Below are 16534 nucleotides of genomic sequence, written 5' to 3'. Positions count from 1 at the left end.
AAATTTAATTTGTTGTAGATTATCAGATGTTATACGTTAGGTACCATATAAAATGTGAATTTTTCATTATTAGATGTACTATATTCGGTATTTAGTGATTTCTTTTTCGTGATTCAAGGATTTTTTTTTTTACAGGCAAAAATGTTACTAGCTACAATCACATTTTCCTATTGGATATCGTAACGTTACAAATATAAAACGTAGGATGAATCCTACATAAGACTGCGCACAATGCATGAATATCTAGATACGATGCGCTCAATGCCGAAACCGGAACATCAAAATCGGAAATGCAAGACGTTAATGACGCCGAGTGTTCTGTGAGATTAACCTAACAGTTTTATTGGCTACTCTGATTACTTTCGGTTACTCGCATTGCTTTGTACTACGTAACGACGAAGCGGTAAACGTTCGCATTTTCAGAAAAACGCGGTAAGTGTTTTAACTAAGGCGCAAATGTGGTTTTTATTGAGAACAATTCGACAACTTAACCCCGGAATCTGAGAACGCCGATCGTGAATTTTCACGACTCAACTTTTGATAAATATAATTCGCCGACATGGAAGTGGTTGAAGAGAATGAGCCTAACGTTTTACGGGAGATAGCGAATGACGAGGAATTGGCGCAAATTCCACAAGAATTAGTGAGGAAAATTCATTCACATTTCAATGTGAAATTTGACGAATTTATAACTGCCAAGGCAGTTTTTGAAACTAACCGGAAAAATCTGGGTAAGCTGGACGCCGGTTTGGGTTTTATGATCTTGAATATTTGGAGGACATGTGGTTTATTTATTCCAAAGATTTCTGCACTTTTCTTCCTTTGATTTAAATTTTTTCTAATAGCAAAGCTACATCTATTGAGAACTTTAGTGGAAATTATATATCTAATTTTAAATATTTAAAAGAATTTATTTTAATTCTAGAACGCTATAGTTTTATATATATCTTGATTTACAGAACAAAATTTGGAAAAAACACAAAAAGAGTTTGCGGAACAGAAGTTGTATCTTGATGAATACAAAGAGAAATCAGAATTAGCAGAAAAGAACAATGCAGAGTTATGCAGCAATCTGGAAGAAGTTAAGAATGAAGTACACAAATTACAAGAATCTGTCAAACGGTAATATATTAATTGCTGATAATACTTATTGTAATATTAATATTACAATAATATCAATTGATATTAAATAGTAATAATTCTATAAAACTGTTAAACAATATTTATTAAAAATAATAAAACTATAATGCTTGTCCTTTAAATGTTACATTTAATTTAACAGTATTTTATAATAAAATATTTTATTTAATGTAAAAAATAGTTTGGAGAAGGAAAATGGCGACCTACGTAGACAAAGAGATGCAGTTACGGATGAGGCAAATGCATTGCAGCTTCAAGTTGAAAGGAGAGATACTGAAGTTGAACGAATGCGCACTGAATTATCCTCCTTAAGCTCTCAGCTTCAAACTGCAATTGCAACTAAATGCCAAACTCTAGCTGAGACTGAAGAAATTCGCAGTCGAGAAATGACTTTAGACTTCAAGTAAGTTAAAAAAAATGTATTAATATCAGTTTTATGTAATCAATATTTAACATATAAATTTAATATGTACATAGGGAGAAACGACTGGAACAAGAACGAGCACTTCTTTCTCAACAAATGGCAGGCCTTGAAGAAGAACTGAACAAGAGAACCTCTGAATTGCAGACATCAAGATCTGAAGCCTCTGGCAGAGCTCTTTTAATTGATACTAAACTGTCCCAACGCGAGGAAGAGCTGCGCATAGCCAATGAAGCTAATTCGCAATTGAGAATATCAATATCGTCTCTTCAGCAACAGTGCGACGAATTAGTTCAGAAAGTGGAACAGCAACGAGCTCATGAGATCGCTATAAATGATTCTTATCAAAAAGAAATTAATGCACAGAAGAATCTAGCCAGTTTATATGAATCCATGAAAGATGACGCTAATGCCAAGGCTGAGGCAATCTCCAATGCAGCGAGTGAATTGCAGAAACTTGTAGATGGTACTGCAGAAGAATACGGAATTTTGGAGACAAAGTACAATCAATTAATGCTCCAACATAAGCAAGATATCGAAGAGAAAGAACAAAACATAGAGAGCCTAACAAAGGAATTGGAACACGCTAATGAATTGCTGAAGAGTATCCAACAAGGTGAGTTGTATTCTCGTTTTTCACGTTTAATGCATTGACATTAATAGTACACATTTGATTTTTACATTATTTTTCTAACGCTAGATGTATTTTATTATGTAATTTACAAATTTTTTCATTTTCACAGAGAAATTAGATCAAGCTGTGGAACAGTTAGCGCCTACAGCAGCCATAACAAGTCGAGTGCTTCGAAAGGGTTTGAGTCTTACGCAGATTTACACGAAACATGTCGAGATCAGCAATGAATTGACTTTGACGCAAGAAGAGAACAAACGCCTGAAATCTGAAATGGAAGTGATACATCGCGAACTTGAGGAGAGAGCGCCATTGGTACAGCAACAGCTTCAAGATTACGAAACGGCTATGAATAATGTGGTAACGCTGACGTCAAGGTTGGACGAACTCCTCGTGGAGAATCAGCGTCTTCACGAGAGAGCCGATGAGGCTAACCGTATAGCCAAGCATCATACGCAAGAAAATCAGAGACTGAAAACTGAACTCGCTGACTTGGCGAGACAAGTGAGTTGATCATAAAATTATGATTTCATATTTTCTGCAGAATACAACAGTATTTCAACATGATAAACTTATATATTTAATTGATTCTGATATTCATGAGGCGCTTTTTTTCGCAGGTGTGTTATCTTCTCAAAGAAGTCCAAGAAAGTCGCAGTGGTACCCGCGTGGAAAATAGAAATTTATCTTCGTCCATAGATACGGACGATATCTTGTCATCGCAAATCATCAGCAAGAAGCTGGTGACCTTTAAGGACATTGAGGAGCTGCAGGAAAATAATCAGAAGCTCTTGGCGGTTGTACGCGTGTTATCATCCAGGCAGGAAGAGATCGAACGTGCCACCGATGAGATAAATTCTGGCGAGATGAAGGAAAAATTGGATCGTTACATGGAGCAGCTATCGGAGATGCAGGTTTCGCAGGACAGGCAGTCGAAAATGTTGGATGGTCTTTTGAAGCAAAGGGACATGTACAAGAATATGTACCAACAGATCTTGAAGAACTCTGAGAAGAAGAAGGATGAAACGGAAAATGATATGGAGGAAGGCACATCTAAAGCAGAGGAAGAATCGAAGACCACGAAAAGCAATCAGGAAAAGGAGGAGTGGTCGAAAAAGTTGAAGTTAGTCGAGGACAAACTCAAACATGTCTCGGATGAATACGAGATGTACCGAAAGGAGCGGACTGCGCACGAGAAGATGTTGGGCGAGGAGGTGGAGAGACTCAGAAAGGAAGCGGAAGCAAATTCAGCGAGATGTTGCAGACTGAGAGCACAACTGGACTCTGCGAACGAGAGATTTACACTCTTGCAAGGCAACGTCGCTTCTTACAAGACTCAAATCAAGACTCTGGAAGAGAAGTGCACCAATTACAATGTCACCATCGGTAAGCACGAGCAGAGCATTATGATCCTGAAAGATGAGACGCTCGGCGCGCAGACTCGCTTGTCACGTGCTGAAGTTCAATTGGAGAATGTACGGCAAGAATGCCGAATTCTGCGAGATTCCGAAGGACGGCTGCTGAAGGAACGGGAAGTTTATCAGAGGGAAAGACAGACTCAATCTCTGCTCAAAGCGGATATGGAATCTATCAAAGCCAGTTTGGAACGCGTCCAGGCTGAAGGACAGCTCAGGACCGAGCAGAGACTCGACGACGCTAACAGAGAGTGCGCCGCGCTTCGGCGTCGTCTTCAAGAAGAACAGGATCGCTTTAGAGAATTGACTTCACATCAGGAGAGACAATTGGTAATCTTACAAGACAGATTGAAGGAAGAACGCGAAGTGAGCGAGAAGATAAAGGCACAGTTAGATCAAGCGCGAGAAACTGAGGCTCAAAGCAGTCAAAAAGTCGACGAACTAAGCAACAAATTGAGACAGGCAGCCGCCCATTCCATCTCTAAGCCTTTGACAGGAGATGAGGGTCTTGTGAAGAGAGTGAAGGAGCTGGAGATACAGTTGAATACTTATCAAGTAGAAGTGAAGTCACTCTCTGAACAACTGAAAGCAGCTAGACAACAAAATCAACAATACTGCGATATCGCCGAGAGCGCAGAGACGCAATTGAGAGAATTGACCGCGGAGTATAACAAGTGCAAAGAGGAGTTGGAGAACGCCCTGAAGGAATCGCGCGTAGAGATTATTTCGCTGCAAAAGAAAGTGAAGGATCTGAGCAACGATCTGGCAAGAATATCGAATGGTAGGCAGGAAACCGATTCAGAGCTAAGAGAGAGGCTGGCCGAGGCTGAGAGGAAGGTCGAGGAGCTGGACGAGTTGAAGGGCGAGCTGGAGTTGTTGAAGAGCGATCTGAAATCTGTCTCCATCACGGCCAAAGAAACAGAAGAGAAATACGCGAGGGAAATGATGCAGCATTCGTCCGATTTGCAGGTTAGTTTAACAAGGAAAAAATAAATTAATTCCAAACAAATTTACTAATTATTTTGCATAAATTTTTTTTAGCTTCTCGCCAAACTGAAGGAAGAAGCTCAGCAAGTTCAACAGCGTATTAGTGTTTTGACTCAAGAGCGGAATGCAGCGTTGGAAGCTTTGAAGATTGAGAAATCTGCTTCTAAAGAAAGAGAACAGAAATTAACGAATGAGATCGAAGAGACGCAGAAAAGAGTCGTGGATCTGGACTCGCAAAATACACTTCTGCATAATCAAATCCAGGAATTGGGCGACCGAGTCGCCATTATACAGAGTCAGCAGACCAAGATAAGTGGAAGAGAGAGCCCCGATACCAGCCTGGAAGCTCTGAATAAGAGTTTCAGCTCTCTGGAGGAAGACTCCAAGTCAGTGGAACAGTTGTTGAGAGTCATGAAGTACTTGCGAAGGGAGAAAGATCTGGCGATGGCGAAATCCGACGTTCTACGAGCGGAAAATCTCAGATTGAAGTCACAGGCCGAGATGGCAGAGAAACGGCTGAAAGAATCTGAAACCTTGCTGAATTCTGAACGAGAAAAGTCCGAAATCGACGTGATGACGACGTCCAAGCACGCAGAACTACTGCGTAAAGTGGAGACTTTGAATGCTATCACGGATTCTAACCGCATTCTCAGGGAGGAAAGAGACAGTTTGAGTGCCAAGGTGAACGAGCTCATGGCAAAAGTGAATGCTTTATCGGAGGAAGTGGTGCCTCTTCGCGATATATCTAGAGACTTGACGGCGAAAACTGAAGCTTTGGCGGAAGAAAACACCAGCTTGAAGGGCGAGGCGACCAGGTGGAGACAGAGAGCGAATACGTTATTAGAGAGAGCGAATAAGGCCAGCCCCGAGGATTGGCGGCGACTACAGACCGAAAGAGAGAATCTCAGCAAATTGTTGACGTCAGAAAGGGAGACTCATGCGAAGAGAAGTGAAGAATTTAATCAAACGAAGATGGAGAAGTCGAAACTCGAAGAGCAATTGGGACAAATGCAAAAACAAATACAAACTCTGGACGAGCAGATGTTACGCTCGTCTGAAGAGGTCCGCAAACTTGGCCAAGAGCTCAACGATGCATTAGCAGATTCCTCTTCGAAGGCGAAAGATCTGGTTTTGCTCAGAAAGGAACTAAGCGACAAGGAAGCCGTTCTTAACGACATTAGAAACAAGGAAATTCAAATTCGCAAAATAGCCAAAAAATACAAAACGCAGTTCGAGGAACTTGCGAGAACCGTCGAGGAAGAAAAGAATCGTAACGAAGAAGCCCGAAATGAGGACACCTCTGGCGCGGCCGCGCAAGAGCGCGAGGATCAATTGCGAGAGGAAGGCCGCCAAGAACTGCGACAAATGAACGTCGAACTCACGACAAAGATGGATGAATTAACTCGCCAGATGGCAGCGAATCAGAGCGAAACCGACAATCTGAGAAAGGAGATCGAAGCTATAAATCGCAGTAGCATAGAGAAAGAAGAGAGAGCGAAGCAGGTTCTCAAAGGCGCTAGGACGAAAATCATGCAGTTGACAGAATCGAAGAAGATCTGCGAGAAGGAGTTGTTAGATTTGAAATCTAGAATAGAATCTGGAGCTGGGAGCGCGGGGATATCAGGCGATCCCGAGACAGAGCATGATGCGCGTCTAGTGGCGCTAAAATCGCAGATGGAAGGTCGCATCTCTCGGCTGGAGCACGAAAAGTCGGAGATACAGGCGGAGAAGGAGGCGCTTTTACAACGGGTTACTCAACTCCAGAGACAATTGTCAGGCGTGAGTGGAGTGAGCGCGACCACGGAGCCGCCGACGGCGAATATCAAGCCGATGTCGGCTAGAACGGATACACCTTTGGCGAGTATCCGGCCAATGAGCGTAGTGGTGCAATCACGAACGGCAGCTGTATTGCCCACTACAGCTGGTGCGCCGGTCATGGTTGCACCACATCAGATGCAGCAGCAACAGCAACAGATAGTACATACTACGGAAACGAGCTCGCCGACTAGCAGTCTGACGGACTTTCAGCCGGCGAGTACCAGCAGTTCTTCGCAGAGCGCACAGACTCTCCGCCAGTTGGTGGTGCAACCGCAATTAAGCGAGTCGGCTGAATCGACGCAAAGGGAAGATCCGGAAAGCGCAGAATCGCTCAATGTACAACCGCAGCAGCAACAGTGCCAGCAACAGCAGCAGCAACAGCAGCAGCAGCAAACTGTAGCGTTGGTGAGCCCCAGAGTGGAACAGCAGCAGCAACAGCAGCAGCAGGTTGTCGTCAGCGATCAACAACAGACGGTAGCGAGCAGCTCCACACAATCAGTTAGCACATCTCAAGCGTCCATAAGTCTCAAAAGAAGTCGAGTTCTAGACTCGACTGCTTCTGGTTCTGGAATGATTGAGGGAGTGGACCACGGACGCCAAGAACAGGCGCAGAGTCCGAAGACCAAGAGAAGCAGGCAGGATATCAGCGCGACCGCGAGTGCCAGCGTCTCCGACGTGGAGTATCAGGTGAGAATGGTATGATAGGGAGAGAATGGGAAGTGATCGGTTTACTTCGGCATCGAGTAATCTATCAATTGACGCCAATTAATATCGACAGGTTCCTACATCAAGCCAGAGAGATCAAGACGAGGAAATGGAAGAAGGTTGCGTGGTGGTCGTAGATTGTGACGAAGGTGAAGGTGGAGGCAACCACCAAGCTCAAGAAGAGGAGGAATTCGACAATGATCCGTACGAGATGGAGGAGGAGGAAGAGGAGCCTTACGAAGTCGAAGTGGAAGTCGAACGAGACAATAACGAGGTGGAGATTATTATGGAGGAGGATTCCACCAGTGTCGAGGTGCCGAGGCAAGGCCAAGCAGTCATGCCTACCAATCAGCAACAGTCCGAAGCCATCAGCAGCGCTGGGCCGACCGGCGAGCCTCAAACGTCTTTCACGACGAGATCGTCGAGAGTGATTGCGCCGATGCCCAGACAGCAACAGCAGCAACATCTTCTTCTGGTTTGTATTCAAGATACTTGTAACATTATTTTCATTGACAAGATTCACCTTGCGATCGATTTATTGTCGTCTTCTTTTTCCTCTTTTTTTCCAAAAGCCACAGAGTTACGAAGATGGCGGCGATGACTGCATTGTACCGAGCACGCCTACTCTGTTTGTTCCTCGCCGCGATGGCTTCGGCGAAGCTGTGAGTTCTCCGCAAGTTCCGCAGGCTCGTTTCACTTTCGGAGATTCGTCGGCGCCTACAACAGCCTCGTCGACGCCGTCTTTAACGACGCCCACAGGTTCCACTACAAGAACCATCTTCGGTTCTTCATCGAATTCTGCAGTGCCTCAGGTGGTCCAGGAAAGCCTAGATGATAGTAGAATGGACCTGGTGCAAATGGAAGAAGGTGGCACTGGTCGTAGCGTGCCCACTACACCGCTCCAGGTGTCTCCAGCTGCAGATTTACCACCATCGGTGAAATATTTATATTTTAATATAATTTCCGATGATATGACGAATATGATTTCGAGAAACCTACAAGTAAATAAATATTTTGATACAATAATGCAAGTTATAATACTTATTTTAGTTGAATAGATAAAGTTATCATTTTTCTTAAATTACGAAAAAATACACATCTTCATTCTTTAAATATTCATTCTGTATTTTTTCTCATTTAATGCTTTTAAAATAGGTTATTTTAAGAAAGGAAAAAAGCTGTAAATAATAATTATTAATAGTAAAAATGTATAATTAATACTTGTAATTCTCATTGCAACAGACTAGTAGTGGCCAAGTCGAAGAACAAGAAACCAGCGTATCCGTCGCGCCCGTTTCTGTGACAGTCACTTCCGGTGACAATGTCGAAGAAGTCAGCATTCCGAATATTCGCATCGTGGGTACTGATGATCAGCAACGCGGTCCAATCGAAGCCACGGAATCTAGCACAACACCAAGCGAAGGTATTTCATTAAATCCAATTAAATTTTCATGTCATTTATTCAAGCTTTAATGATAATGTTAAACGGCTTATGCATTATATTGATTTACGTGACTTATCGCCTCCATTTTTCCCGAAGGAGTGAGTTCAGAGGGTGAAAAACGATCAGAAGAATCGGTGACCGAGGATGATAGCGTGGATACAGTGGAAGTGGCGGAAGAAGCAGGAAGCGAACTCGTCGAAGACGAAGTCGAGGAAGAGAGTCGCGAGGCAGAGGCATCGCCGTCTAGCAATACTCGCCAGAGAACGATGGCGGCCAACCTGGCGGCCAGCATGACGAATGCGGGTGAATCTAACAACGCCAGGGGAGCGACGCTGAGAAGATCGCCGAGGTCGCCGTTCAGGGCAGCGAGAGGTGCGAGACCTACGCCGATTGTATGGGGAGAAGGCCAATCCGGTAGAGGTGAGCAATTTTACTTATTTCAAGACAGGATAGAATATAATGAATATTAATGGATAACATATCCATTTTCGAAGGACAAGCCGTGATGCGAGGGCACACGACAAGAGGGACCACAAGCGAAGGAGGACGAGGACGAGGAACGCGCGGCCGACGAATGCGTTCAAAATATCCTTATGGTCGATATTCGTAATATCGCATATCGACTATGTTTCTTATTTTGTACGCCTTTTATTCGGCAGATATTCTGTGTAGATTATACCGTCGATTCCTGTTAAGTAAGTAAAGAGAACTTTAATGAAACTGATTTTTCACTTTTTTCTGGAAAAAATATGCAGGAATTACATAGATATATATTTATATTAATTTTGTTCATGTATCTCTTTTAAGTAAGGTTTTTTATTTAAGAACTTCTGGAAATGATGGAGTGTCTGATGTTTGTAAAGGTTTAAAGATTGAAAAACTTTGCAGAGGTTTTGTTACTTTTAGCTTCTAAGAAATAAATTCCATAATTATGAAATAAAGTTAAGTTCCTATTTTTTTCTGATTAGGTTTTTTGCGTGAAAATAAAACTCCAAATTATAAAATCCACTTTCATTTCGTTTAACCCGTATAAGGTTAAATATAATTTGCAACGAATGAAATATTTCCAAGAGTTTATACAAATATGGAATATGTTTATACAAATATATTTGTGCTAGACAGTACATGTATAAATTAGTTATCTAATATCTAGAAATTTTTAAAACATTAATAATTAAAAGTAGATAATAGGTATATAAAAATAAACTGCACAAATTAATATAAAAATATCCGAAACTGCGATTTATTTTTATAACCACATTTCTATTGCTTTGATTTTTATAAATTAGTTGATACATAACTTACTTAATAAATATAAAAATTAAATAACATTCAAACAATTAATTGCTAATTAAATAACTATAGGAATACTGTTGAATTTTTAAGATACGTCACGATACATACCGATCGCATCTCGATTTCCTTATCATTTATTTTATATTGAACATTATTTGTTTAATAAATAAATTTATATAACTGAATATTTATCAAAATTATACTAAATTTAAAACTACTATAACAAAATACTGGTGTAAACTAAATTGTGACGAGCTTATATTGGCCAGTCGCCAAGTCGATCACTTTACTTTCCGCTTATTTAATATATAAATTGATTCAAATCATATTGTACAGCGTGTTTAGTAAAGATTCATGAAGAGTATATTTCTTGTTGAAAATTATAAAAATTTCTTTTTCAGCATAACTTAATTGCATTTAAAAAATTTTGTTTACCGGCAAGATAAAATTTATCAATTACAAAAGATTTTACCATCTCTTTGCATTGAGCATGGTCTATCATATAAATATTAAAAAATTAAAATTGTAATATTTTTATTAAAAAAGTTATTTTATAACTTTCAATAGGAAATATTTTAATTAAAATTTTATACTAGAGTGTATTATAAAATTCTTGAAAGAAACTTTTACGAATTGCTCCTTTCTTTTCTTCCTTTCTTTTTTTTTAGTAAAATGTTTGACATTTTTTTCCAATTCTCAATTTTCTATGTTGAGATCTTGATAATCAAATATCACAAATTTGATTCAAGAGTTGCTATAATTTTGAATAAATAATAAGAATGTATTATTTATCCACACTTATAGAGATTTAAAAATCGAAAATTCATTTACAAACTTAAAAAAGTCTTTCCCTCTTTTTGAATCTGTAAGTATATTATCCACAATTTTGTGGCACTCTGCGTATAGAGCTATTTAAATCAAACGTAGAGCGCGATATATATTCCGTTGCGTCTGGACTTTGTTTAACTGGCATAAACTTTATGTTTAACGCGCTAACAGCATCGCGCATTTAGCGAAAGCATAGTGAAGTTATATTTAGCGCTAATGTGACTGTGTTAGGTTTCGTGCTGTTATTTGTTTCATATAGCAATCACGTTGGAAATAAATGCGAGTTCGACAAATTGAACACGCAAAGAAAATAGCTGGCATCATAGATCCCATTTCGAAATCTCATATTACAACTAATAAACCGATATGATCTCTTTATCACAATGTCACAAAAAATATTCGTTAATATTTCTACAATATTTACGATCACATTCTATGAGGCAGACGAGACAACTCGTTCCCACTGAATCTCGCTTCGTACATAATTATTTATAATATTTAGAACGTTTCATATGTATATTTTGAATACAGAGAAGTATGAGAAAACACGTAGTGTATTATACGTGCGTTGAGGTGACTGTGAATGCTTCTTCTCTATCCTTGCGGGATATCTTCATCTCCATATTCCTTAAATCGTTTTAAATTTATCTAATGAAGGACTCGTTTTCACGTTCTATCCAAATAACACTTCCAAATTTATATTCATTCTTTAAATTATTTTTCATGACATATTCGTGTTAGCAATCACAATCATTTATTAAATATTCTAAAAAACTTCTTCACATTATGATCGATGATCATCCACGTCCTCTATTAATGATTCTCACAGCTGCAGTTGAACTAGATATTCAAATCAGCACAGTGTCTCACTTCGTTTCTTGTCTCTTGAAGTTCTAGTTGTAGAAAGGAAGAGATTAGACTCAGGCGAGTGTTAATCGCAGACGCTTTTTTCACTCAGTCTAATTGCTCTCGGCCTTAACTACAGTCAATTAATATTTGTCAGCATTTTATATAAATTTCTTTGTACCGTAACACTGCCTAGCATAAAAAATTGGCAAGTAAAAAAGTCAGTTATTGATGCGTCCTCCGCGTTCATTTCTAATATATTAAGTAACTATAAAGATCTTAAACCTCTACCTTGATTAACTAACTGCAATTAGTATTCCACATTCTGTTTGTACCATAACATTGTCTATTAGAAAAATGCAAGCTAGTCAATTAATGCTGGTTGATGCACTTGCATTGCAGTCTTCCGTTCTACTCAATGAAGAATCCAAAGATCCTCGTGTATCAAGGATTAAGGATCTTTATGGTAGGCGGCAGATCTGTCCTATTCCTCATTGCCCAACTGCTATCAGGCACACAAGTGCACTCCTTGTGCTGCTCGATTCTAATCCACGTTTTCTTTGTAATGTTCGTATTTAAATTTTTAATTTCGACCTCTATTTGCTCATACTCGATCAGCGTCGGTGCGCAACTTTGATCTTTGCTGGAACAGCAGCCCGAATGACTGTCGCATCTCTCTTGCACAATGTACGCCGGTTGTTTTGGCTCCATGTTCCGCATTATCGAATCCTGCATATTCACCAGATCCTTTAGATTATAAGATCTTAATCGAGGTTTGCAGGGAAATGCTTCTTTACGAGAACATCTTATCGCGTCTCTAAAGGAGGTTTTCTTATCGGACAGCGAAGAACTGGGAGCGGCCAAAAGCACCATTGTCTGATCCATCGCCGTCAGGATCAGAATGAAGAATCTTAAAAGCGATTCCTTCGTCGGCCTGCCTTGCACCATCGTTTTCATCGAAAAGTAATCTTCAATTCCACCTGGTCCACCGAAAAGTGGACAGCTCAGGAATTAATTGAATTGATTATTGAATCCTTGATTTAGCAAAAAAACCGACTGCTGTGGATTTGAGAAATAACATGGGTGTTTTTTTTTGCTACTTTGCTTGTGAATTTTCGCCTCCTTCGAGATGTGATTAATCGCGCTTCCAAAAATGAAGGATTCCTCTTTCACTGCAATTTCCTCCACCTTGTGACCTTATTTCTTCTTTTCAAAGAGGAAGAATGTCTGAGAACTCGTAGCGGATCTGACGAATCTCTTCCTGTGAGGTATCCTTCTTCTATTTTTTTCTTCCTGTTCTTGAATCTTCCTTTCTTTGCACAAGTAACGAATAATGGAATCACGTGGTTTTTCGAACAAAGATAGCTCGATAGATGGGCGACTAGCCACGAGCATCAAGTATCGTTCGACTGAGATTTTCCTGGTGGCACACGAGTATTTATATATGGAAGAGCTTACACGCATGCCTCACGCGACAGCATGCGTAAAGTCCAGATTATGTCTTCCGTAATAATTCCGTTCTATTGTGCGTAGTCTGCGCTTAACACCGTTGCTTAATTTCCTTTACTTGGAATAATGATTACCATAATTGATGATGAGACTGTTGAATATCAGTATCATTGACACTATTGATCGTAATGTAAATGAAATAGTAATATAATAATAATGATAATTAATATGTAAATAATATGTAAAATTGTTATCAACTTAATGTCACATTTTTATATCAATATTTTTAACAATATTAAATATATGCATATGTATGTAATTTTAATATTAATATATTAATTAATTTAAATGTGAAAAATTAATTATTAATAATATAACTCAACAATAATAATTTTGTATTTTTATAATTGTGGATAGAACACAATAAAAGTATGTTAAAGGAACAATTCGAGTTCTTCCATGTGATTAATGTAAAGGATAATTGTCCGTTTTGGAATCAATTCGCGCGACATTAACTCTCTTAAACGGTTGCTGCAATTTTGTGCGAATAGTTACACTAAAAAGTTACCTTTTGCGGCACAATGCTTTTAGCAATGAAAGCGAGATTATCTCGCAAATAATAATGATTACTTCGAGCATTTCGGTCAATTTGTTGACTTCTGTGAATCGTAAAATCCCCTTTTTTCATCTCATGGGGAAAAAGCAAAATTGCCTGTTGTTATGAAATCTTTATTATTGCGAATCTCTCTTCGTAAATGCTAGAACAGAACATTAAAAAGATAAAAGCAATTTTATATATTTTAAGCCAATTGTTAGTTTTATAATAACAAATTTTGCAACTGCTCCATTTAACATTTTTGATAACTAACCCAAAAGATTATTGACTGTCTTAATAAACAGTTATCAAGAAATGTATCAGAAATTTTTTAAGATCTTAGCATTTGAATCTCAAGATCTTAAATCGTATGCACATTATTGAATCCTTCTTCTCAATTTTTTATGATTAATGGCAGAATGATGCGTTCTACGAAGGAAACACGTACTTCTCGAGAAGTCAGAACTCGACGACGTCATAACATGATGATGATTACATATATATCTTGGTTAATAGTCAAACGCAGAGAGATCGATGCGATATTATTCACAGCTTGTCTTCTCTATACCAATTAAATTGATATATTGGAACATACGTGGTAGATTTGCATCACCAAGTCCTTTTTTTCTTTTGCGTAAATTAACTATTCGACTGACTAATAACTAATGTATGACTATCAATGTATAATTTAAATAATGTTCAAGATAGCTTTTGTATGTTAGATTCCATCGAGGTTGCATCATAAAAGTAGTTTCTGAACTGAAAAATAAAGAAATATTACATTTCTGCGCAATATCATTTTATTCAGCTAAGATTAAGTTTAAGTGTTAAATGATAAGATTGCATTGAATATAATTTATCTTGCCGCAAATTGCCGTTAAGTTTTAAATTACGAATCATTAATAATGTTAAACTCTAAGTGTTTTTACGATATATGCAATTTGACAAGTTATTTTTGCAATGTTATATGAAAGTTAAATTTAAATTATTTCTAATGGAATACCTGGTTCTGTGGAATTTATTTGAAATGGATTAAGGAATCACTTCCTTTCTCTCTTTCTTTTTGTTTAAGAATTGGGATCTGGCTAGATGACTCAGACAAAATAAACGGCGTATTTTTAGCAAATCCAATATTCCTGGCTGTCGTTGTGGTCAAGCTTGTCACTAAGACATCTATTGCTAATTATACACGCGATGTGTCAGAATTTCTGGATAAGTGCATCTTTATCAGTAATTATAGCGTCATGTGTCAAGCGCCATATGACTATAGTGTTGCGATTAGCTATTGATTTTTAATTATCAATAATGAAACCAATACAATCCTGATAGAATGGCATCCTAAATGACTGAAATGTTGGTGAAATCTGAAATTATTAAATAAAATGACTATGTGTAATTATTAGATAAAATGATAATGTGTAAATTGAAATCATTTTTTACATAAGTCGTATAGTAAAATATGGATCAATATTGCGTTATTCCTCGTGCCGTGACGCAAGTGGAACAACATCTAGACAAGAGGATATTCCTCCTTCCTTCCCTTATTGCTGACGCATCCTTCTTGCATCCACGTATAACGGGTGTCTTGGTAAACGTCAGACACTTGTTATTTAAATTGAGATTCCATTAAGAAATTTCACTGCAAACATGTTTTGTATATCTTTTACGCGAGTCTTTTGAGTGTTGAAGAAGTGCTCCAGGCGACTTCACTCGTGAGTATTTGAAATTTACAAAGAGTCTTTAAAACTCATGTTATAGGTCCATTCATATCGTTTGGATTCGACGAATGAATCACGTTTCTTCCCGCGTAGGGTGACGTACCGTCAATATAATTGTTGCAATACAACTAAAGTATTTCCCTTCTTCCTGTCGAACGAAGAAACAACTTCCTTTCCTGTTCCCTGTTTTTTGGTCTGAGTAATTCATTGATAAAGTTCCTGTTGCAGAAATAATATGTTATACAATTCAACTTCCAATTGAGATATGATGCAATTTATATTCCAATGTGTGTTACACATCCCTTACTTTTTTTTCCTTTTATGATATTAAAGATGATTTATGTGTTTGTATGAGTCAGTCGTCGATGACTCAATCTTCGGATGTAAGATCGCCAAAACGATGCCAGTAACATGAAAATGAATCACGATGGACCGCTCTCACTTAACTTTCAATCAGATTCTTTAAGCCGTGGACATCATGAATAATTATCTGGCCGCCACTATCACGATTAGAGATTCCAGATTTTATTGCGTGCGTGTCACTGATAAATAAAAAAGCGCAATAAACGCGTTAATATGTAAGTTTTTGAACTAACGTCTACATTTATGTAACTCAAGAAAATTTTTTTCCTTATTCGTTTATCTATCACCTCAGCCTGTTATACGATAGCGGGAAATCCGCGGTTTATACGTAAATCGAAGAAATCCTGGAACGCATGCTATTACTAGACACAACGCAGACGTCTCTATAACATTGCGATAAACATTACATAACGCTGCCGCAACGCGAATAACCGTTATATTTCGGGTGATTCTTATAAAAATATCCATAATATTTGAAAAATTAAGAGAATTTTGAAACAAGATACTTCAGATTTAAGAATGCAACTTCTGCAGTTTCGTCTGACCACTGCTACTTGGATTCCTGCATGTCAAAGCAGGTGGCCAAACAAATCGGGGAGAAAGAAGAAAGGAGAAAACATTCGGAGAACGAAAGAAGCAGAGCAAGAGGAAGAGGAGTCACGCGATGCAACATAGTGTTCTCGCTGCTCCTAGTAATTATAGTTATCTCGGAGAGCTTCTCGGAACAGTTACACCGATCCCTCCACAAACCTTCTCCTTTTACCGGGAATCCACAGGGAGATGCCTGTAGCGAAGAGAAATCGAAGAGCAAGTGAGAACAAGAGAAAAGAATTGGAGAAGGGAGGACTTCGAGTAAGGGGAGAGCCTGGATAAGTTAC

At 38.7% G+C, this 16534-nt stretch overlaps 2 protein-coding genes across 5 annotated transcripts; one reads left to right on the top strand and one right to left on the bottom strand.

Annotated features, from left to right (window-relative positions):
- The first annotated feature begins 161 nt into the window (after positions 1-161).
- Positions 162-9518, top strand: Mgtor (Megator). 4 transcript variants are annotated; one of them, XM_067360076.1, is made up of 12 exons: positions 162-731; positions 960-1122; positions 1322-1543; positions 1618-2177; positions 2305-2696; positions 2813-4576; positions 4649-7108; positions 7191-7592; positions 7690-8118; positions 8360-8540; positions 8658-8981; positions 9056-9518. In XM_067360076.1, exons 1-12 carry the CDS (start codon positions 560-562, stop codon positions 9169-9171), a joined length of 7185 nt encoding a protein of 2394 aa, XP_067216177.1. In that variant the 5' UTR covers positions 162-559; the 3' UTR covers positions 9172-9518. The 4 variants fall into 4 exon arrangements, with proteins under 4 accessions (XP_067216177.1, XP_067216178.1, XP_067216179.1 ...); XM_067360077.1 differs by having other exon boundaries at positions 166-731; positions 4649-7099; XM_067360078.1 differs by having other exon boundaries at positions 166-731; positions 7690-8052.
- Positions 9519-9776: 258 nt separating this feature from the next.
- Positions 9777-14343, bottom strand: LOC105673820 (uncharacterized). The gene is made up of 2 exons (XM_067360098.1): positions 13850-14343; positions 9777-13738 (listed from the first exon to the last, which is right to left on the bottom strand). The coding sequence occupies exon 2, from the start codon at positions 12486-12488 to the stop codon at positions 11976-11978; it is 513 nt and encodes a 170-aa protein (XP_067216199.1). The 5' UTR covers positions 12489-13738; positions 13850-14343; the 3' UTR covers positions 9777-11975.
- Positions 14344-16534: the final 2191 nt, after the last annotated feature.

The sequence above is a fragment of the Linepithema humile genome, chromosome 8 (assembly GCF_040581485.1).
Source record: "Linepithema humile isolate Giens D197 chromosome 8, Lhum_UNIL_v1.0, whole genome shotgun sequence".
Lineage (NCBI taxonomy): Eukaryota > Metazoa > Arthropoda > Insecta > Hymenoptera > Formicidae > Linepithema > Linepithema humile.
This window is presented reverse-complemented; position numbering and strand designations above follow the sequence as displayed.

Coding starts and splice junctions, on each gene's coding strand:
- Mgtor (XM_067360076.1), top strand. CDS start 560: ATGGAAGTGGTTGAAGAGAATGAGCCTAACGTTTTACGGGAGATAGCG. Junction 8,541..8,657: donor TAGCACAACACCAAGCGAAG/GTATTTCATTAA, acceptor TTTTTCCCGAAG/GAGTGAGTTCAGAGGGTGAA. Junction 8,982..9,055: donor AGAAGGCCAATCCGGTAGAG/GTGAGCAATTTT, acceptor CCATTTTCGAAG/GACAAGCCGTGATGCGAGGG.
- LOC105673820 (XM_067360098.1), bottom strand. CDS start 12,488: ATGAAAACGATGGTGCAAGGCAGGCCGACGAAGGAATCGCTTTTAAGA.